Raw genomic sequence first — 23,017 nt, 5'->3', positions numbered from 1 at the left:
ATGCAGGTCCAGCTGCGCGTCATATGTTCGCTTGGCTGCACGAGGTTCCATGAACTCGACAAAATCGAATTTTAACCGAAAATAGTAACGGGTTTCGTCGAATTTTTCTTACAAATATTCTCTTCAGACAAAATATGTAACAATCTTTATATTAATCTTAAAAGAAATGAAACAGAACGATTAGCTTAAGATTCGATTCCAAATTTACAACTCGTCGAAATTATAAGTTTAATATGTGATCATACAACATTGATCAGCTTTTTCAATTTTATTTATTCTTGCCGTTTACATCACAGATCGATTTATGATAAAAAAAAAACATTACTCAATTTACTAGACGATAGCTCGCAGCGAATTAAGTTAATCTGAATTTATCATAATTTCTTCTCTGTATATGTAACAGAGTTAATTATATACACAATGTTTAATTACGTAAACAATTATTTAGTACAAGTGAATGAATAAATAATTACTTAATTTGCTAATAATCAATTGTAAAAGAATTATTTTTTTGTATATATAAGTCACACACAATATTAGAATATTTTCTTAAAATTTCAAAATTTCCCAAAAGTACTTTTTAAAAGTGTACGAAATAAATGAACAGGAACGGAATAGTAGTTTGGGCTTGAAGTATCAATTTGCATTGACAAGTATTTTTATTCACAATCAAGATGCTTCTTATCACTAAATTTAATACACATCACATACCTTCTTATATTGTAATGTAACTTTTAGTAATATATACAAAAAAGCCATTATTATAAGAGAACTCGTACTGATATATGTGGATATATGTAAAACATGAAAATATGTAGAATCAGAGGTACAAATAAAGGATTCTTATCTGTCTAAATGCACGAATTGTTCAAGTCAGATGATGTGTATCACTAAATCTAAAGTAATCTCTAACGAAAAATAATAAAAAGACAAAGTAGAATGAAAAAAACATAAGATACTGCTAGCATATATATCATAGCTAGCTAAAAAAAGATAAAATAAAAAGTTGTCTTAAATCAACAATAATGTGGATTGTTAAGCCGATTGTGAATCTCCGATGTTGAATCTCAAATATCAAAATGGTGATAGAATCTTGATACAATGTGTACAGATTTACGTGAAACTTTATTGTTACAATTAATAATCAAAAATTGTAAAATATAAGATATTGGCGATTTTTTCGAATATGATTCAATATACAAAAAAAGAAAGAAAAAAAGGATAGTTTAATTGAAAATATATCGTTTAATCGGCTTTCTTGCTTTCCGGTGACTTGTCACCGTTCATGGGCGAACGAGAACGGCTGCGGCTCTTGCTGTGTTTACTGCCCGATCGCGATCTGGATCTGTCGCCTCTGGAACGCTCGCGGCTCGATCTATCCCTAAAATAACAAAAGGAGAAACATGGGGATTTATTCGCGCCGTCGCTCGGGAAAGTTGACTTTTCTTGCGCCAAGTACAATATATCGATTAAGCGAGAGGACTCACTTTGAGGGAGACTTGGCTTTGGATTTGGACTGCGACCTGGACTTTGACCTCTCAGCCTTGGACCTAGAACGAGATCTGGATTTGGACTTTGACTTAGATTTCGACTTTGAGCGGTCTCTTGATCTGCAAAATTATAGTTCAAAATGAAAGAGGGACGAAAAAGTAGAGAAAGTGACAAAATATCGTTACTTTCTGCTGTTTCCCAGCGTACACGGTGAATAAGTGAACGCGTGTAAAGCGTGATTAAGCGTGAGAGCTCAAGGCACGTAGCCAGCCCAAAAACAATGCCAATAACAGATGGGAATGAGAGTGTACATCGATTATATTAACTGCGCAAGAAAAAAAATAAAACAAGTAAAATAAATATACGTAATTTTGAGTATATAGAGGAGCAAACGGCTGAATAATGAAATAAATAAAATAATGTTAAAAAATATATATAAATATATATATATATATTTTTTTTGGAGACGAGATACTCACTTGGACTTTGAGCGTGAGCGACTGTGCTCGGGGGATTTGGATTTAGACTTGGACTTGGATTTCGAGTGTGCTCTAGATTTGGAACGGCTGCTACGACGGCTGTGGCTACGAGAGCTGCGGCGGCTCCTAGATTAGAAGAAATCACGATGAGATACTTAGTATTTTAAACTATTTTCTAATATTGTCGTGCGCAAAACTATCTCATTATACGATAAATTTTGCGATAACACAAAACAAAATATATTTTATTATATGATCAAATAAAACAATTAGAAAAAAATAAATTTTTAATTTAAGAAAAATTGAATTGCAATAAATTCATCAATTTTTAACACGAAAACTAAAACTAAATGCAATCAAATGAAATGTAATTCAAAACAAAAAATGAAAATATATTATTCACTTTGTATAACTGTAAATTATAAGACGAAAAAAATTACAAATTTAAAATTAAAATATCTATAAAAAGACAAAAAAAAAACAGTAGAAAAAAATAATAGGTGATGTGATGTCGCCCCGACAGTACCTTGATCGGGATCGAGAACGACGATTATACCTTGAGCGGGAGCGCGATCGACGACGAGATCGGGAACGAGATCGCGAACGTGATCTTGAACTAGATGATCTTGAACGGCGGCCACGTCTCTTATCTTCGATGAGTCTAATTCGGCGGCCATTTAATTCTGTGTCATCCAATTTGTCAATAGCGTTCTTCAAGTCGGAATACGTAGCGAATTCTACAACTCTGCAAAACATTGTATTTTTCATTTATTAAATTAAAGTAATAATGATAATACAAGACAAATATATATACACAGATATATTATAATAAATAAATACAGATATATTGTAATAGATTATTAGAATGTATTATATTTGCTTTTTTGCGTTATAAATAATCTTGCAATAATTAACAATTTCTTTGTTTTTCTACATTCTTTACATAAAAAAAACTTTTATTATAATTAAAATTACAATTAATACTTTACTCACCCCTCGTTCCTACGTTGCTTATGAGCATCAGCATATGTCACTTCTCCAGCCTGTCTCATGTAATCCTTCAAATCCTGAACATCACACAAGAACCAGAATTAATACTTTGAATGTAAATTTGTACAGATATGCGAATAGATTTAGAATTAGTAGTTGCGTATGGAATTTACTATACTGTGTTCCTAGTTTGATGTATCACGCAGGCAGGTTAAAATATATCCTGTGCACTCATATGTTATATTCTATTTTGATTTCTTTTCCTGTGGCAGAAGTAACCTGGATCTACTCGATTTAAGAATAGAAACAAGCATAGTGTTCTACATCTGCTCGCGTCTTCAGTGTTGAGAATAATGTTACGAATATTGTGTGCTCGAATTTAGTATCTGCTATTGATACAACTCTTCTTTTTACAGTTCAATTTTTGAAATAAATATAATTATAATATTCCATATATACAGCTCCGTTTTGCGGAATGACATATATACAGCTCCGTTTTGTGGAATAACATTTTAATGAAATCAAAAGTATGCAATATAAAAATATCAATTAATATTTTTAAATTAATATATTCTTATTTCTTTCTCTTTCCGCAAAATGGCTCACAATATATAATTACAAAAGTAATAAATGCGATATTTCTTCAGTATGATATCTCTGTAATCTATGTGACAAAAAAATAACGATGTATTTAATATCCAAATATTCAATATATTATTTCGAGTAATGATTTCTTAGGAATATATATTTCTGTACACAATTGAATCACTATCAAGCAAATGCAAAAAATTCTGGTATGTTATATATATATAATTATGTGTCATATATATAATTATTCAGCAAAATTTTCTAAATTCTGAAAATTATCAGAATACATTTTATATCGCAATAAAAATGTATTAAGAAAAAAGAAGTTTTCGAAAATGTAAAGATCGAACTGATGCAACAAAATGAAAATTCTGTAAACATTTTGCTAGAAATTAAGTCCTGAAAAAAGTCCATCGATAATCCGTGTGTCTCGTTTGTCTCTCTCACACATGTCCTTTTTTTAATGTTCCAAGATGATTTCTTCCGTATTAATTATTCCTCTTTTCATTCCATTCCGTTGTTTCTTCCGTACATGCTAAAATCTAATGCTATACAGTCATTCTTCATAAATCAGCAAAAGTGGAGTGTTTAGGGCCCGTTTGACTTCAATCATTGCTGGGAGATGTGCTTATATAATATCTTTTGATCTCTCTCTCTCTTTCTGTGGGAACCAGGTACGGCTTTCGTGTTGCGAAGGTACGCGATAGGTAGATAAGATGCGCCAGTCGTTTTACATAGCAGACATCTCCATATTTATGGGATACCTTCATCGATGACTTTTTTGAGATTCGTGTTGGTGTCTCTCAAGGTCCAAGCGTGATTGTTTCCATGAAGAAGGAAAAAATAAAACATATGTGGAAAACTTCCTCTGAAATATATCGTTCCTCATTTGCTACATTCAAAAGATATTGTAATGATATAATTGCCTTGTACAAAGAAAAGTTGATCTTTCGAATGGTAAATTCGAAAATATAAACAACGCGATAAAAAGCTTCAGAATTAAAAAAGAAAGAGAAGAAACCAATATAAAACACGAAATCTACAGACAAGCGGATGCCTAATTTCGAGCACAGAAATATATTGCTAAGGTTTCCCTATCGTCGATACTGGATTTAAGTGCACAGCTCCGAGCTTCGTGAAACGTCTCAATGGTTGGATGCCTGAGCTATGGTGCACAGTATCAAATGAGAGAGATATAGGTATAGGTTTTATATATAGGTATTATATAATAATAATAATGATAATAATAATAGTAATAATAATAATAATAATATGATATACATATGGAACAAGACACGTTTAAGTGTATGTAAGATATAATAGATATATATGTGTATATCTAAGAGAGTACACTCGGTAAGGTGACGCATTTACCTTGGGCCCAGGCACCACCTTGCTTACGGACAGAGAGAAAGGCCAGACACACACGGCGCTCGGTCGGGTCGAACGGATCTGTGTGGCGTAGTCGCGGATGGTTCGGGTTTCGACCCGCGTTCGCCCTCATGGCTGTGGCCGCTGCCTGACTTACTAGGTTGCGTGGCGTACACCAGTGGCAGTGACAGTCACGGTGGAATGATGTGATGGTTGGTGGATGTAATGGTGATGTCGATGAAGGTACTGAATTATACGACCGTGTATCGCGGTCTAGTAAGAGGAAGAGTGGTGATATACATTTTGGTGGAATTTTTTTTTACGTAAATAAACATTTGTCTCTTCCAGACAGAGTAAGGTAGATAGCAGCGGTTGGGTCTTGTGTTTCCCTCTCCCTTCTTTTCCCCAGTGATCACGATGGAGAAGGATCGGAGTACGCACGATAACTCTATTGTCACTGGGATTTCACCGGGATTCACCACGTATCACGGCGCGCAAGTAGTAGAGCATGATGGTAGATAGGTGGTAGATATAGGTGTACACCCCCGTGCCACGCGGATCTCTCTGTCACCCGGGACACCTCAGAAACCAACCACAGGTGCCACTTGACCTTAAGGCGGGCCCATCGTGCGCATCGTCATCTTTATCATCATCGTACATCATCAGTCTATTGGCCCTACCGGTCGCCCGTCCTCGGCGAAGAGGATATGGCTCTTCGGAAAGAACATCAATTTTATTTTGTTTTTCCTCAAAAACTGCTGGCCGTAACGTAAATGAAATAATAAATTGAAAAAGTAACGTCGAACAATCGAGACTCGACTGAGTGAGAGAATATCTTTGCGTCAAATATAACCAATCATCGAAAAAGTGCAACGAGAAATATATTTATAGACTGCATTATAATGTGTATATATACAAATGTACGCAATGTAAATTGATCAAGTAAGACTTGGTCCACGTGCACATAAAAAATAATCTATCTTTATTATTTCGATTCATCAATACGACCCTTTTCGAGGCATCTATTTGCGTCCTGGTATTTCCCACATATCGTTTGCGCTTGTCCTGCGTCTCCATCTATTATGCTTCGTACATCGTTCATCGCTTCCATTTCTTCCGTTTTACGGCTCTTCGTCCATAGTGTCCGCTGAACGTCCAAGACTATCCGGTTGCGATGGTTTGATCATCATCACGGGCCGTTGTTAGTCTCCGAGTTCCTCTGCACATGCCTGCGTCCTTTGTATCGGATATGGATGATGTTCCATGCATTTCTCGCATCTTATATTGTGTATTTATGTGAATTTTAATATCTTTATCATTTTTATAGCGAATTTTCATTCTCATTTTCTTCTTCTCTTGTGTTTCATCTTTATCTTTTCGTTTTCGTAGAAAACGATTTTTGCACATGCATTTTATGAAAATCTCGACTTTTGCCACAGACTTACTTGATCAAAATCTTACATCTTTCAATTCCAAAATAGGGCTCTCTTTTTCAAATGAGTAAATGAACGTAAAATATGAGACGAAAGAGAATTGAATAAAGAAATGCTGTAAATATACGCGTGAAATTTGGCATAAACCGGTAGAAAAACTCGGTAAAACTTAGAAATTCTCAGCGATATATAGATACGAAAAAACGCATATAAAGCGGTGCAATGTCTTCACTGAAATCGCGAGTAGTAAAGTAACATACAAATGAGATAAAAAAAAAAAAATGCACCAAAAGTACAAATATTGGCCGCTTACCTGCCAACTGACACGACTCGACAGATTCTCCACGGTGAGACGATACTCGGTGCGTGTTGGTGGTCCATATCTACAATGGGAAAAGATCGGCCATTATCTACATGTATATTTCGAGAGCAAGCAGGTTTGTCTTGGACCTGACTTTACGTTAATGCATTAGCGAATGAAAATATGGTATATAAAACGCAAAAAAGAAATGATATACTTTACTTAAGACATTTGCAACAGTTAAAGTTTGTATAAGTTAAATTGTAATCGTTAGAGCGTAACATTGGATGTATGTACCTGGGCAATGATTGCTTGTAGCTAGATGCAGTCCTCGTGTTTCTGTTCACACTATCTCTGCAAAAAGGGATGTCATGTGAACAGAAATAACGGATCGTCGGTTAAACCTTCAGCACATAACTACTCTGCACTCATTGCTCAGGCACACAATCAATCACCTGTTCCAATCGAATCAAATCTATTCAAAATGCAGCAATAGCGTACCTGTCGTGCCGCATATCGTCTCGGCTGTAACAAACACAATACCACACATCTATTAGTCACCAATTTTCAATCGATTCATCTCGAACTACCAGCAATAAACATAATGTTTTTGGGAGGGTTAATCGCTAGGCGTTATTTTTCTTTTTTCACTATCGTTTTTTTAACTTTATCGCGGCGAAACTTTCGACAATTCGACATACTCGAGAGAGCAGTCAAATCCAAGACAACCAATTCAGAAGAGAAGATTTTTAATCGGACTTTTATATTTTTCGTAATGCGCAAATGCAAGAGAAGCTTGCAAACACGATTTATCGCTCGTCTTAATGCTCTCTCTACGTTAGAGCTTATCAATATCCAAGATTACGTTCTTCCCTGTGCGGACGATGTGCGAAATCAATCACGCGAAAGAAAAAAAATAGAAAAAACTTACCGACAGACATAGCGATATATGAGAAAAAAAGAGATAAAAAATTCATATATAAAAGAAAGACATTTAGAATGAAATCGGTAGATAAATCGATCAATCGTTTAGATTTCGCACATCCTGAGCCGGTTTGCCTGCAGGGGAGGGGATAATGATCGCTCTGATAAAATAAAAAAAAGGATAGCGTGTCTTACGCAGATCGCCTCGAGTCCCCATAACCACCACGGGAGTCACCATAGCGCCACTGGTCACTACCCCTAGGTGTCCCCCGGGCCCTCTCTACAGTAATTCTGTAACAAGACACATTGGATATGCTTACTTGTCTCTCCAGGAGCGTGAGCGTCCGTAGCCACGGTCGCCTCGCCTCCCTGAAACACCCCGTGCTATCTCCACCGCCACTCTGAAACACACCCAACAAAACCCCGCCTAAGTCCACGACTAATTCTTACTCTCTAAAGCTGCTTCGTTCCTTCCTTCCTTTTCTTTCCATTCCTCAGCCTCCTTTCTCCCGAAATCCGTTCAAATATCATCCGTCCCTCTCAGTATTTCTATATCGTCCAGTTTCGTCTGAAGCGCTATCCCCCTCTCTCTCTCTCTTTCTCTCCCCCTATCTCTCTTTCCTTTCCTTTCTCTTTTTCACGACTCCTCGTTCCCTAATCTAAACTGCTTTCCTTACAACAACACTACTTATCACCAAATTAATTCTCTTTCACCACATCCATCAGCTTTTTCATAATCAAATCCATGATCCGTATAATTTTTTCCTTCTTTTCTTTTCTCTAACTAGAGCATGAAGAACTGCATTTTATACAGGATCACACGATGAAATTATGAAAAAGTACATGTGCCGAATGCCTTCTTTCGTAAAAAAAGAAGCAATATAACATTTCTCCAGACGTAGATTATAATAATTACTTTGATAATCATTTGCTACTCGGGGAATTGATGGAAGTAGTTCAAAATGGCGGTAAGTCACAACGGTCTTTTAAGACGCACTTTTTCTTTATCTCGATAAAGATCCAATCGTTAATTTGGAGGACAGACGCCGCTTTTACTAAAGACGCAAAATCAAAAGGCATTAATGAAATACCCGTTTAATGCGAACAAATAATTGTGCATTGTACATTTGTCTTTAATCAAAAAGAAGCAACAGCGAATAATATTACTGGTACAGGTTGAAACATAATGCGATTAGTGTTAAGAATACTTCCGTTCGACCGCACTTTGTCAGATTTTTAATATTATATGTTAAAAAAGCTACTATTATTTATTTTATGTAGAGAAGCGACTAACATTACTGACACACTTACATAAATTCCCAATAGAAAAACAGATAGAAAGAGATAAGCATACACCATAAAAATGGAAATTTGTATCATTTTCTAAACGAAAATTATTTTTAGAGAAATTTATGTATAGAATAAGACTTATAATTTTGTTAATTGAATGCTATTGCTTCTCAAGTATTAATCTAATCTCCAATAACCCAGCAAGAGTATATGATAGCAAACTTTATTTAAGATAAGATATCGTATATACATATAGGAAACTTGTTTTGTTTAAATGACTCAGTTTCACCAATCACCTTAAAAAACGCAAATCCCTAACTAAAAAAAAGTCCTTAGGAAGAGTAAGTCGTTTAAAATATAAAAAAAAAATAAATAAATAAATATCATTGTTATTTGAAAATGTTGTTCATGACTCAACTTTACAAATATCGTATCAAAGCGCATTGAAAGTAAATTGTTACAAATTAATAAAATATTAAAATGTTATATATTATAACGATTATTATTCTTCAATAATTTTCATTACTCTTAATAACATGTAATAAATCATTATGTATAATCTGATTTTTTTTATCTCTTACAGAAAATGACGAAATGTAAGATACTATAGTTAATAGAGCCAATGTATTATTTATATGATATGTACATACAAAAATCGATAGGAAGGAGTTGTATCTATAATATTATACATATGATATTAGTCGATTCCGAATGAATGAAAAAATTTACCAATTCATCCGCAGTGTTAATATAGTGAATTAAATGTCATCTTGCTTAAATTATAAACAGAGAGCCCGCAGTACCAATAATATTATGATTATGATAAAGTATCAAACATTAATGTAATCAAAATAACAATCCACATATTAAATGGATTGCAATAGAAACTAATCAATCATGCAAACATGCTACCTATACCATTCCGCCTAATATAATCGCCTAATGTACATATATGTTTCATACACTGAATAAAACAGATTTGCATTACCTTTCTCCTAAAAGTTCCTTTCCATTTAGTTCATATACGGCGTCGTCGGCATCTCTATAGTCATCGAATTCCTGAGAAAATAGAATTTTTTATATTATTATCTTGAAAAATAGAATATAATTTGTTATGAAATTTATTTTTTTACATGCGCACGATGATTTTACTCCAAAATATATATATGTAACTGATACATTTTTAGAAAATTATGACACTTATTAATTAAAAGAATGTTTAATTTTGAATTAAAAATATATCACTGCATTATTCACAAAGTATAAATGTATACAATATTAATACGATAACAATAATACGTCTTAACATACTTATGTGAGTAATACTTTAAAATTATTTATAAATGATTCTGTATTGATCATGTCTCGCAAGGATTTTAAAATAGAATACATCATACATGATTTAATCTAACAAATAAATAAAAAAAATTGTATATTATTAAATTATACTACAAAGTGCAAAAAGTTCTGAATTAATAAAAGTGCTGGTAAAATTTTAAATTGTAGATGTAGATAATTATTTATGTAATATATATGGCCCATTGTAAGTATTTTCCTCTCTCCCGAATTGTATATAACTTACAAAATTTTCGCAGAATAACCGATGATAAGCAGCACACAGCTCTTCTAAGCAGTCACCAATGTGCTCAGGGCTCAGGTCAGGTGAACTCAGGTTATCGAGTTTATAATTGTAGTTTAACAAATTGCAGCTTACCCATTTTGGCCCGAATCATGATAGCAAAGAATCAAGTAAACTATCTCTTAAGAAGAACATTTTTTCTTAATACAATTGTGCATAGCCATATTGATGCAAGAAGAGTTGTAACATCAAATATAAATAGTTTTCCCCATAAACACGAGAAGAGAAATATTTCAAAAGATTTATAACATTTAAAATGATAAATGGTAGTGCAACACCGTAAAACTGTAAAGTATTACGATACATTTCGGCATTGAACTTTAAAGCTATAACAGTCATAAAAATGTGCTGGAATCTTAAGTCACAGTGTTAAACGAGAGAAATGAAATGAATGTTACGATGGGACCAAATTGAGTAATGCAAAATGTTATTCTTGGTATTTACAACTGTATACAAGTACTTACAACAAAGCCATAACCATTCTTGATGAGGACATCACGGAATCGACCGTAGCCTCTGAAAAATCTCTCAAGGTCTCTTTCCCTGGTGCCGTATGGAAGCCCACCGACATAGACCCTTGTCCCTACCATACTGTAAAAAAAACAATTGAACCACATTAGACTTACCACAAAGGCAAATCCGTTCTTCATAGCGACCTCCTTGATTCTACCATATTTCCGGAAGAACTTCTCAAGGTCGCGCTCTCTCACCCGGTACGTTAATCCGCCAACGAATACTCGAGTGCTCATTCTTAAAGGAAAATATAAAAACACCTTACATAACAGGTTACTTGGAGAACCTGCTGTTTAATCAACATAAAAGAATCGTTATTTTTATCTTTCTTTTCATCTTGAATCAAAAAACGATTTAAATAAATTTAATCGTTCGCAAATAATGTAACGTAATAAATAATAAAACGGCGTTTGTATGCTTAACCTTTTGTTGAGTACACAAGTATATGAAAAGAAACTTAAGGAGAGTACACTGCATATGTTACTTCAATAAAAATACCGTACGTATCCTCTTATCGACGCGTATAAAAGCATCATTAATTTCTTTTTTTTCGAGTACCTCGCGATGTAAGAGCTTACGACATCTGCTCCACGAAATGCTCAGGCTAACGGAAGTTGGGCTTCTCCGTCGAGAGATACGCGTCGACACGTGGCGCACGTGTTTTGAAACGCGCGATATCGAATCGGTGGTTTTTTCCTCTTCGCCGCCCACGAAACGAACTGGCGAGACGCACGAAAGTTTCCCCCCTACATCTCCCAGATGCGCGACGATTTAACGAGGGAGAAAAAAAATTACTTTTTTTTCATCACGTAATGCGATGCGACGAGGTCGTCTCGAAATTTCTAGAATCCCTCGGCCGATTTCACGCTGCCATGGACGCCGGATCGGCGATCGATACGGAAGGCACGTCGAATTAACTGCGTCGCGAGGAAATTCCGAATAATGGCCGCGGGGAACGACGATGATTTGCGTTTTCGACGCGTCGCCCGATAAGCGTAAACAAACGCGCGGTGTCCCAATTTCGCCGGGGAATCGCACCTCTCCTTCCTTCTTTTCACCCATGGAAAAAAAAGGGAAAAAAAAAAATCTATCGTCGTATCACGCCATTAACATTGGGAGCCCGCGGCCTCGTGTTGTTGCCAAATGGAAACGAAACCTGGTAAGGGAACGTGGCTACGCGATCGGCCCGATATACATCGGTTACGACAGATTCTTACATCGGGGCTCGCAATTTTGTCGATGCGACGATTAAAAGTAGAACGAAGGAGGCTCTTGGCCGTGCTCACCTGGACGTTTAGCTTGCGATAACCTCGAGCGTTTATTGACGTGCGACTCCTCCGCACGACATAAAACTAGTGAAGTTGGAGGAAGTACTGAGCGGGAAGGGACGCTCGAAACGATGACGAAATAAACCGGGGTCCACTCGATGGCGCGCAGACGACGCCTCGACGCCAGACGCCTCCCCCCTCCCCATCCCTCCTCTCCCCACCACTGGTGAGATGGCGCGGAAAAGGAAGGACGAGAGAAAGGCGCGGAAGAGGAAGAAAGAAGGAAAGATTTATTTCGTAAGTATTTTACATGTACGGGAAAATATTTTTTATGAAACGATATATATGTAGATAAGAGAGAAGAAAAATATATATGTCAAAATAATGTAATCTCCGATCAAATAGCGCCGAACGTCATCCTTTCCCCTTGCCTCTCTTCTTATCCTTCCCCTGAGGGAACTCGAGAACGTGCGTTACGCGAAATTCAATTATTTCGCATCGCGATAATTCGATTCGATAAAATTGACGGTCTTCTGACGAGTCTTTTCCGTAATATCAACGAAACTATTGAATAGAGTTAACAATAAAGTAGATAGCATCGTGGCGGGAGGGGGTTAATTGCTGATACTTCCGGTGTGGGTTCGAGGCTAGACGCGCGCAATGCGCATGAGCGGAAATACGATCCCGTAGTAGCGCCATTTGAATTTTAGACTCGTCTGGAATCGTAGCGACTTGATCGAAGCGAGAAAATTAGTTATGTGAAATCAACATTTTTATCCAATTATTTCGTGTACTGAAGCGTCAAATCTGGAGAATTATGGATCTTTACTAAGAGTGAGTGTTATAAATCATTATACTTATTATACTTCCATATGCGTATTCTGTATTGCATTAATACGCTTAAGCTAAATTTACTTGGTTATCAGTGGAATAAACATCGAGTAAAATTCTTCAAACTCATCTCGAGATTATTGATTGCAATTTCTTCTTCAAAGTTTTTTCCATATTTTAGTAAGATTTTTAGTAAAATTGCATATTTCTAGCAAATTTCAAACGAAAATATTAAAAATGACTTGCTTGAGATATTGAAGAGAAATTTCGCGGAGCATACACTAGAAAATGGATTGAGAAAACGAGACAGGAAGAGAGAGAGAGAAAGAGAGATGTTTGGCGATGCATATACACACTGTGCAATTCGAAATTATATCGTAGATGCATATTGAAAAGTATCCAGAAACGGAGATGGTCGAAGGCTGAGCGTTTAAGCGCGTCCAGCGCCACCTACTGAAAACAAAAATGGTAGCGAACATAATGCCCTATCCCTGCCCTGCTTTAATAGCACGCCAAATGTCTGCGTTCTCTAGGCTTCCTTCTACCATGTATTCCCCTCCGACTGATATATCTAATTTCGCTGTGAACAGAGGAAATCGCACACCAGTAGCAGACTCTGTTTCGCGTGCGAAATAAGCGCGGGGCCGCGCGTATATAACCAAAACACAAGGTGAAGACAATACTGTTAGCGAAAATAATTTAGCTGAATTATAACCGCACCGAAGCACGATACGACGTGTCATTCTTCTTATATAATGAAATTAGCCGTGCACGATCTCGCATGACGAGCTCCACGCCCGTAATGTGCATCGGCCGTTTCCACGAAAAATCTCCGAGTACAATAGTAGCCCTCAGTGGGAAGAGTTCCTCTGTGGTTTGCTATTGAAAAACGAGAAAAAACATGCACATTTTTTTATTTTCCCCAGCAAATCGCGCGATTATGCTCCTTGTATAATATGCATTCTTCAATTTATTTGCATTATAATTTATAATATTGAACTGTTCAGTGATTTTTCTTTTATATTACTTTGCTAGCTTACTCACTTTGTCATTTGTTACTATATATATTTAATACTTTAGCATATATATATTATTACTTAGATCAAGCGTTGCCAACAAATTTGTCTTTGCATGCTGCACTTATATCGATTAGTATTGATGGTTGTACATATTAAATGATATATAAAATGGACTTCTTTTTAAATTTAAGAATCTTTCAATTATATTTTATTCATTGCATATCTCTGTTACAGATAATTGTTAGGTTTTGTGCAAACGGGTAATGACAGATACAGCATACACAATGAAGCTGGAAGCTGAAATGGCTGCTCCTTTGCATCTGCAAAGATTAGAACGCAGCCTCAATATGCAGCCTTTCTTAAAACAAATTAGTGATCTCTTTCAAGAACAAGTTAGGTAATAATATCTATAATCTAAATAGCTCTCTAACTTATATGTGATAAATTAACGTATCATAAATTATTGCACAAAATAATATGTATAATATGTTTCTACTTTTTCAGTGAAGATGACAAGTCTGTTTCATCAGAATCTTCTGATGGTTCGGATGCTTATCTAGATAATGTACTCACTCAGAAAGAAGGTAATTATAGATAGTATATTATTAATTTTAATTCTGTATCCAGTATCTATTAGATATCTCATATAATATTATTTTTATAGAAGCAAGAATCAATAAGCTGAGATTATACAATATGTCTAGTGTGGGAGAAGAACGGCGTTGGTTACAAGATATTCTGTTAAGCGATTCTTCTGATAGTTCCGCATCAGGCTCTGATACAGATAGCCAAATTACAGAGGATGACTTTCAAGAAATGTTAAAATTCCACATTTTACGAAAAAAATATCAAGGGCGTTTTTACCAGAAACCAGAAGTAAAGATAATAAATATCATTATTATAGTAATTCAAATATAAATGTAATTAGATATTATTATAAAATGAAACATTATCATTTTCAGAATATACAATATCAATATTATAGTGCAGGATTATTATCGAATTACGATAGATTTTTAGAACATCAAAAGTTGATTGTAGGGAATAAAAAGAAAAAAGAGAAAAAGCCGGAAAAGAAAATCATGAGAATCAAGAAAGAAAAAATCAATCGTCATTGTGCATCTGAAGAATATCGTGTATGTGTTGAATTTTATTGCTCTTTCTTACTTTGTTATATTTACTTTTTTTTTTTAATAAAAATTCTTTGCTTTTAGAAAGGAAATTATCCAGAAGGAGAATGGGGTAAATCAATTCCTAAGGAAGAAGAATTAGATGAATCTGAATTAGAAGCTATAATGCGCCATCAACCTCGTGGAAGAGGAAGAAAAAAACATAATACTAAAAGTGTGGAAGTAATGACAATGAGAAGAAGAAAAATATGGGTCATGATGTCTAAGAAAGAATTAGGAAAAGTACAAAGGGCTAAAACCAATAATCATAAGGAAATGCTAATAAGTTGTAAAAAAGTAGCACAGCATTGTATGAAATATTGGAGGCAAAAAGCCATGCAGGTGAGTAGTTGATTAGACATTAAGTTGACATCTAAATTTCTCGTGCATTTAGTTTCAATACATCATAAACATTATTCATCTTTATTCTTATGTGCACATCATAAATATTATTCATCTTTATTCTTATGTGACTCAGTCTCAAAAAAATATGAAAGAAACTATTTGGAGAGCAAAACGATTGACAAGAGAAATGCAATCTTATTGGAAACGTTATGATCGAGTAGAACGAGAAACGAGGAAAAGATTAGAAAAGGAAGCTGAAGAACAACGTAAAATGGATGTAGAACTTATTGAAGTAAAGAAATATTAGATTGTATCGAAATATACTTTTTTTTTTTATGTTTTTCTCATGTTTTCTTTTTGTTTTAGGCAAAGCGTCAACAAAGAAAATTAAATTTTCTTATTACTCAAACAGAACTGTATGCACATTTCATGTCACGAAAAATAAATAAAATATCGGCAGACGAACAATTGAGGATCTTGAATCAATTAGATGAAGAAAAAAATCCTAGACTTATTGGCATTGATGATTACGACAGGTACTGAAGTGTATAATTTTATTTATATCTGAAATTAATCATTTTAATAACTATTGTAATTAAAGATTGAATTATTCTTATTTATATTTCAAATATTCATATGTAAATGTTTACTGAATATACAGTGAAGTCATGAAACAAAAGGCAAAGAGAAATGCTACTGAGGCATTTAATAATGAAAAAGCAAGGACCAAGCAGTTTGATACAGCTGCTGCATCTCAAGAATTGCGTCTCAGTGATACACCTGAAAACTTGGAGCATCCTCAACCTTCAATTTTCAAGGGAAATCTGAAAGGTTATCAATTAAAAGGAATGAATTGGTTGGCAAATTTGTACGACCAGGTTTGTAACTATATATGCAAAATTATTAAAATTATAATATTTTTGTTATATAAAAATAAGTATCTAACAAAAATCGTCTTGTCAATGATTTTCAGGGTATTAGCGGCATACTAGCTGATGAGATGGGTTTGGGAAAAACTGTACAGTCTATAGCTTTTTTGTGTCACGTTGCCGAAAGATATTGTAAGTATCTACAACAAGCATTTTGACTATTAAAATTTAATATTTCATTGTATTTTAAAATTTTTATGAGAAATAAATTGAAAATGTATATTGATTAATTTTAGCCGTTTGGGGACCATTTTTAATTATATCACCAGCTTCAACATTACATAACTGGCAACAAGAAATGGCAAGATTTGTACCGGTATTTAAGGTAGTTCCATACTGGGGTAATCCTCAGGAACGCAAAATACTGAGACAGTTTTGGGACACTAAAGATTTGCATACGAAAGAAGCTTCTTTCCATGTAGTAATAACAAGTTATCAATTAGTGATTACAGATTATAAATATTTCAATAGAATAAAATGGCAGTATATGATTTTGGATGAAGCACAAGCTATAAAAAGCACAAGCAGGTATATTATTCTACAGTCTTTCATTATTGTTATTACAAAAAATGCATTTAATAGTTAATCATAATTTTTTCAATAGCATGAGATGGAAGTTATTGTTAGGATTCAGTTGTCGTAATAGATTATTGCTCAGTGGTACTCCTATACAAAATAGCATGGCAGAATTATGGGCATTATTACACTTTATCATGCCTACATTATTTGATTCACATGACGAATTTAATGAATGGTTCTCTAAAGATATTGAAAGTCATGCGGAAAATAAAACAGGAATAGATGAAAGTGAGTAATTTTGCATAAAACATATTAAATTTAAGATTATGTATATTATTTATTATTGCCCAAAATGTGTGTGTATATATAATCAATTTTATTCTAGAACACTTATCGAGACTTCACATGATTTTGAAACCATTCATGTTACGAAGAATAAAAAAGGATGTAGAGAATGAGTTATCTGATAAGATTGAAGTAATGGTATATTGTCCACTTACAACTCGTCAAAAACTGCTTTACTCAGGTATTTCGATTTAATTTTTTCTACTATTACATGTTTAAAATATTTGGTACATTCATATCTTATTTACGTATTTATGTATTTAGCATTGAAGAAAAAGATTCGAGTAGAAGATTTACTGCATTACACAGTAGGGGGAGGAGACACTGCTTCGAATGATAAAAATTTTACTTCCAATCTGATGAATCTAGTCATGCAGTTCCGAAAGGTACTGTATTTTTTCAATACATATATATATCTTTATCAATTTATCTAGCATATTATATCTTATTTATATAGATTCTATAGATTTATATATATATATATGTTTTATAACATTCATTTTATAATTATGATAGCTTAAATATTAAAAACAATCTATAATTTTTAAAACTGAATCTAATTTTATTAATTATAGGTCTGTAATCATCCAGAACTCTTTGAACGTAGGGATGCTAGATCGCCGTTTTTCATGAACACAGAATTTTATAATATGCCTGCCTTGCTGTATAACGAAGGACTCTTACATCTAGCATTGCCATCCAAAGATCACTTGTTGTATAACAAATTGTTTATATTTGCTGCAGAATATATTCACCGTGCTCTTCATTGCAACGAAAATTTGTGCGAAAATGCATTTTCATTTAGCAGATTTATCAATTTATCTCCAATGGAAATAAACAAAATGTTTATCACTGGTACTTTATTTAGGTATGTAAATGGCGAGTGTTAAGAAAAGAAGGATTTGCATAGAATAACTATTTTTTTTACAAATGTTCTCGTGCAGATTATATCTTGTAACACTCATGGAGCGAAGATTGAAAATGATACAATACTGGGAAGATTGGTGTGTTGGTCATAGATCGAGAATACCTACAAATCAAATGTTTTATTCGCCTAGAAAAATTGACTCCTTGTCGGCGACGTTGCAAGATATATTTTTTACAAGAAAAATAATTGAGGGCGAGGCTTTTTACACACATACTACCCATACGATACATTCAATGCCAGAAACGGTTGCTCACAGAATACTACGTAGCAGTAAGAAAGCCAATCAATTACCAAAGGTAATTATATTTTACATTACATTACACACACACACACACATATGTATATATATATATATATATAGTCAAAGTTTACAGAATATGTGATACAATGTGTTTTATAATACTTTAGTTACAAAGAATACTTCCCACTGGCAAAACGGAACAATTGGAAGATTCGAAATTGTTTCTGTTACCTGAACATCCCCATCACCCACGGCAGCCTATAATGCGATATTGCCAGCAAACAACGATTCCTGCCTTCGTTTGCGATAATAATCCCAAGGTTAATATAATCGTTCTTGCATATAAAAAGATAAAGGAAAACAAGGGATTATAATTTAATCCTTTTAATTGCAGGTTCAAGCTAGTCCACGAAAATTATATGTAAGTAATAGTTCTGCAGCATGCGCCTGGAAGAGGCACGAAGAATGCGGTGGTCCATTTGGTCAAAGATTACTTTGGCTCGGCTGTGAACGAGCACTTTCTGAAAAGAAATCATGCATTCGTGCCGGTCAAACAATGTCAACTTTTTGCTATCAACCGCAAGGTGGATTATCCGCGTGTGCTCCTCTTAACGGATGGTCACATATCATTGTGCCAGGTATATTCAATACGATACATATCAATTAATCAAATGTGAAATGAAAAGATATGAGGATTATAAGAAAAGCATGTTATTTTAATTATTAATTATATGATTTTCTACTGAGAAATAAAAATAAATGATTATAAATAAATTAAATTATTTTAGATAAGCAAACATTAGTAACAGATGCGGGCAAGCTTTCTGTATTAGATAGTCTTTTACGGCGTTTGAAGGAACAAGGTCATAGAGTGTTGATATACTCTCAAATGACAAAAATGATCGACTTGCTCGAGGTATGTTTATCTGTCTGCTACACTCAAATAATCATTTTATAATGGAAAATTTACTTTTCGTAGGAATACATGTATCATAGAAAGCATACATTTATGAGATTAGATGGTTCCTCGAAAATTTCGGATCGACGGGACATGGTAGCAGATTTTCAAAAGAGGTAATTATTTTCTTTTTCATAAATTTGCAATTATTTTATGTATTTCTTTAGCAATGTTACAATATTGCTTAACAATTTAATAAAAAACGTGAATAGTTTGATTGTATATATCGCAGATTGTGAGAATTTTTAATTATTCGAGATCTCGTCAGTTGCTCATTAATAAAAAAATACGTTATTCATAATAATCCGGGCTGTATCGTGTTGATTAGAATATCTATCAATCGCAAACAGTCTCCAGTTGCATACTTAAAGCGCGATCCCGAGATCGCATGTCCTGCGTAGCTCAGCCGCGCATAACTAACACGCGAATTAATTGCCGAATCGTCCCCATCTTGCAGACAGCTGCAGGTTTTTGAATGCACGACAGTCACGAACCTGCAGTTCTAATGGTGGGCTATTACTAGACAGGGCATTACACAATCTACCGAATTTTTGTATCCAACTTTCATTTGAGTCTAAATAATTATATTCTATAATTATATTCTTATATCGCTATTCGAATATTGCAAGCGGATCTTTTTATTTTCGTATAATTTATCATTCAGATGATTACCCATAATTATGCGTTGTAGTTTAATTTTCCTTAAGATTGAAAAGACGAAAGAATGTTTTTTTAAATAATTTAAAATCTTAAACATGATCGGATGAGCGTGCTACCGCGGAAGATTTCGTTCTGAAAATTCTTCATAAATATGCCCTGGCATCTCGAATTAATTTACATACAAAACGATTATAATATCATTGTTTTTGATGAAACATAGTTGAGAATCTGTGAGATTGTTTTGTCTTTCAGAGCGGACATATTCGTCTTTCTACTCAGCACTAGAGCTGGCGGCCTGGGAATCAACCTCACCGCGGCAGACACGGTCAGTAATCTTATATTCTTGTTTTATACTACCTAATATGTATTCACTTATGCATCATCCTAACTTTCGGTTTCTATTCTATCTTTATATATGAAATATGTACAAAATATACATTATATATGGAAATAAATTTGAATTCGTATATCTTTTGAAATCAATTACATGGTCTTACAATGTCTTCTTCAATTTTCATTAAGTAATAATTTGATGATAAAAAATATGTTTAAGCGATATATATAAATGGAAATTATATAATTATATATATAAAACTCTTCTTAAATTAGAATGAATTAATTACTATTGAAAATTATTTATTATTAGAGAGAGAGAGAGAAGATGTGTACATACATATATTCTGTAAATGATAATAATTTCTGCAAATTAATGCAACAAAAAAAGAAAATGTGAAACATATCTGTATTTAAAGAATATCATATGCTTCTTTGTCCTGTCGTAAAGTATCACAAGATTGTATATAATGTTCAATCTTTTGTCATCAATTTAACAATTGTTATTACATGACTTGACTAATAAACTTCTTCTGTTATAATATTATAATAGATTCTGCAACTTTACAGTTAAATAAATATTTATTCAGGAAATTATATATACTTTTTATAAATTTTTATAAATTTTTATTTTTATATTTTTTATTTATGAAATTATATATTTTTCAAGTAAAAAATTATTCAAACTATTTATAAATCATTTATTAATAATATTCTATTAATTATATTCATTTATTAATAATATTTGCAGGTAATATTTTATGATAGTGATTGGAATCCCACTGTAGATCAACAGGCTATGGATCGCGCCCACAGACTGGGGCAAACCAAGCAAGTCACGGTCTACCGATTAATATGTAAAGGAACTATCGAGGAACGAATTTTGCAGAGAGCACGCGAGAAGAGCGAGGTTCATTTTCGGAAACTATTATCCTTATATCTAGATGCTGGAATTAAATAAACAATAAGAGTCTATTTGTTGCAGATACAACGTATGGTCATAAGTGGCGGAAACTTCAAACCCGATACTCTAAAACCAAAGGAAGTCGTGTCACTGCTACTGGACGACGAGGAAATTGAAGCGAAATGTAAATATTAGCAATTCGTTATTTTTGTTTAGTAATTATGCGTTATCACATTGAAAATGGCACGTCATTATTTATCTTTAGAATTTTTATCGAAAAATAATATATAATCTTTTATCTCAAGAAAACTTTATTAGTTACTAGTTTTTCAATTAAATTTTCACCAAGCAATCGGCATTGAACATTGGAGAACAATGTCTTTCCTCTAAATTAATAAGAAATATCTTATTAAAATTAAAATTTGCCATGGTGTATAATTAAAGGATATAATATGTTGATAAATCGTTAGATAGTCGAGTTTTTATTTGAGCCACCGTTTCTATCGACCGTTCTATCGCACGGCAGGATGCGCGTGTATGCACAAACTCGTCGAAAACGTGTCGAGGAAGGAGAACGAGAAGAGGGAAGGGGGCGAGGTGGCCGCGATTACATTATGCTCATTAGGTTATGCTAATGGCCTAATAAGGAATAATAATAAGAAACGGAGTAACGAACTTGTGCCGCCGCATCCTCGGCTTGTATAGTACATGTCCGTGTATATTTCAGATAGCCAACGAAGCGAGGAGAGAAAGCAGCAACGAGTAGAGGAGGTTCGCCTCGAGTCGAACCTACAGCATAAGGAGAGAGACCGGAAGAGGAAGTTAACCGCGCTTCCGGTCAAGGTGAGCCCGGCGCCCTTACACACCACTATCGCGTCGCAAAGATTCTTTTTTACCCCTTTTTTTTTATTTCATCGCTTTCTCGTCTCTTTAACCGCACCGTCTTTTTCTTGCCGTCTATTTTTATCGCTCCTATATCTCGGTTTCTCGATACTCGAGACTATCGGCTTACACTGAAATTGTTTTTGAAGAATATATCTTTGACTATCATATATTAACATTTAATTAATCGAGCTCGAGCTAATTGTTTGATGAATTGTCTGGATATATTTAACTCACAGTGCATATCGGATTTATTATTAATTAGATCGCATACTTAATTTCATTAGAACAGTAATCTTTCATTCGTCACGATTGTATTTTTCACATTTGCAACTTCTTTTTTTTTCAGAACGATGCGAAGAAACCGTGTCATGCAGACGCTAATGGTGACAAAAACAACGATACCGTTCAAGTTAATCTTAATGAGCCTAAACCGGCCGTCAATCCGATTCAGTTGCAGCAGCAGAACAATCACCATCAACAGCAGTTAGAAAATATAGATAATTATAGCACGCCGACAAGTCCGGCCAAGTCAGAAGTACATATCGATACAAAATTATTACACTTTTTTTATTAGTTTTTAGTAAAAATTTCTTCTAAAATTGAAATTATTAAAAGAATCAATTCTGAGAACAGATACATTTTGATTGCGTTCTCTCTTGTCATT

General features: G+C 34.0%; 2 protein-coding genes across 31 annotated transcripts in view; one reads left to right on the top strand and one right to left on the bottom strand.

Annotated features, from left to right (window-relative positions):
• Positions 1-1,106: 1,106 nt before the first annotated feature.
• On the bottom strand, positions 1,107-12,463 carry B52 (serine and arginine rich splicing factor B52). 17 transcript variants are annotated; one of them, XM_083102067.1, is made up of 12 exons: positions 12,306-12,463; positions 11,133-11,256; positions 9,856-9,926; positions 7,898-7,978; positions 7,155-7,178; positions 6,951-7,007; positions 6,666-6,735; positions 2,964-3,037; positions 2,527-2,715; positions 1,971-2,096; positions 1,488-1,610; positions 1,107-1,381 (listed from the first exon to the last, which is right to left on the bottom strand). In XM_083102067.1, exons 2-12 carry the CDS (start codon positions 11,253-11,255, stop codon positions 1,246-1,248), a joined length of 1,074 nt encoding a protein of 357 aa, XP_082958193.1. In that variant the 5' UTR covers position 11,256; positions 12,306-12,463; the 3' UTR covers positions 1,107-1,245. The 17 variants fall into 17 exon arrangements, with proteins under 17 accessions (XP_082958193.1, XP_082958191.1, XP_082958192.1 ...); XM_083102065.1 differs by lacking the exon at positions 7,898-7,978 and adding an exon at positions 7,773-7,868; XM_083102066.1 differs by lacking the exon at positions 11,133-11,256 and adding an exon at positions 10,971-11,097 and having other exon boundaries at positions 12,306-12,443.
• A 3-nt stretch (positions 12,464-12,466) lies between these two features.
• Ino80 (chromatin-remodeling ATPase INO80) overlaps positions 12,467-23,017 on the top strand; it is a 67,897-nt gene continuing 57,346 nt past the window's right edge. For 5 of the 14 annotated variants that reach the window (XM_083102056.1, XM_083102055.1, XM_083102057.1 and 2 more), the window contains exons 1-27: positions 12,860-13,121; positions 13,331-13,586; positions 13,652-13,788; positions 14,372-14,534; positions 14,642-14,721; positions 14,802-15,013; positions 15,100-15,273; positions 15,352-15,648; positions 15,785-15,943; positions 16,018-16,187; positions 16,313-16,529; positions 16,625-16,712; positions 16,817-17,108; positions 17,185-17,387; positions 17,485-17,625; positions 17,709-17,830; positions 18,020-18,312; positions 18,389-18,668; positions 18,781-18,933; positions 19,008-19,251; positions 19,402-19,529; positions 19,593-19,687; positions 20,484-20,556; positions 21,316-21,474; positions 21,550-21,652; positions 22,196-22,311; positions 22,700-22,888. In XM_083102056.1, the coding sequence (XP_082958182.1) occupies positions 14,401-14,534; positions 14,642-14,721; positions 14,802-15,013; positions 15,100-15,273; positions 15,352-15,648; positions 15,785-15,943; positions 16,018-16,187; positions 16,313-16,529; positions 16,625-16,712; positions 16,817-17,108; positions 17,185-17,387; positions 17,485-17,625; positions 17,709-17,830; positions 18,020-18,312; positions 18,389-18,668; positions 18,781-18,933; positions 19,008-19,251; positions 19,402-19,529; positions 19,593-19,687; positions 20,484-20,556; positions 21,316-21,474; positions 21,550-21,652; positions 22,196-22,311; positions 22,700-22,888 (4,122 nt within the window). In that variant the 5' untranslated portion in view covers positions 12,860-13,121; positions 13,331-13,586; positions 13,652-13,788; positions 14,372-14,400. The other 9 variants (XM_083102054.1, XM_083102053.1, XM_083102044.1 and 6 more) reach the window with 7 other exon arrangements.

The sequence above is a fragment of the Camponotus vicinus genome, unplaced genomic scaffold (assembly GCF_025532165.1).
Source record: "Camponotus vicinus isolate PSW18456_S1 unplaced genomic scaffold, iyCamVici1.0 SCAF_6, whole genome shotgun sequence".
NCBI classification, from domain to species: domain Eukaryota; kingdom Metazoa; phylum Arthropoda; class Insecta; order Hymenoptera; family Formicidae; genus Camponotus; species Camponotus vicinus.
Note: the sequence above shows the minus strand (reverse complement) of the source record. Positions and strands in the feature narration are given on the sequence as shown.

Bases quoted from the DNA above. Each gene is read 5' to 3' on its own strand.
- B52 (XM_083102063.1), bottom strand. From the start codon at position 11,096: ATGGTAGGGACAAGGGTCTATGTCGGTGGGCTTCCATACGGCACCAGG. The intron at 2,097-2,526 runs GTATAATCGTCG...CTTCTAATCTAG, and splicing joins CGATCGCGCTCCCGCTCAAG to GAGCCGCCGCAGCTCTCGTA. The intron at 1,382-1,487 runs GTGAGTCCTCTC...TTGTTATTTTAG, and splicing joins AAAGCCAAGTCTCCCTCAAA to GGATAGATCGAGCCGCGAGC.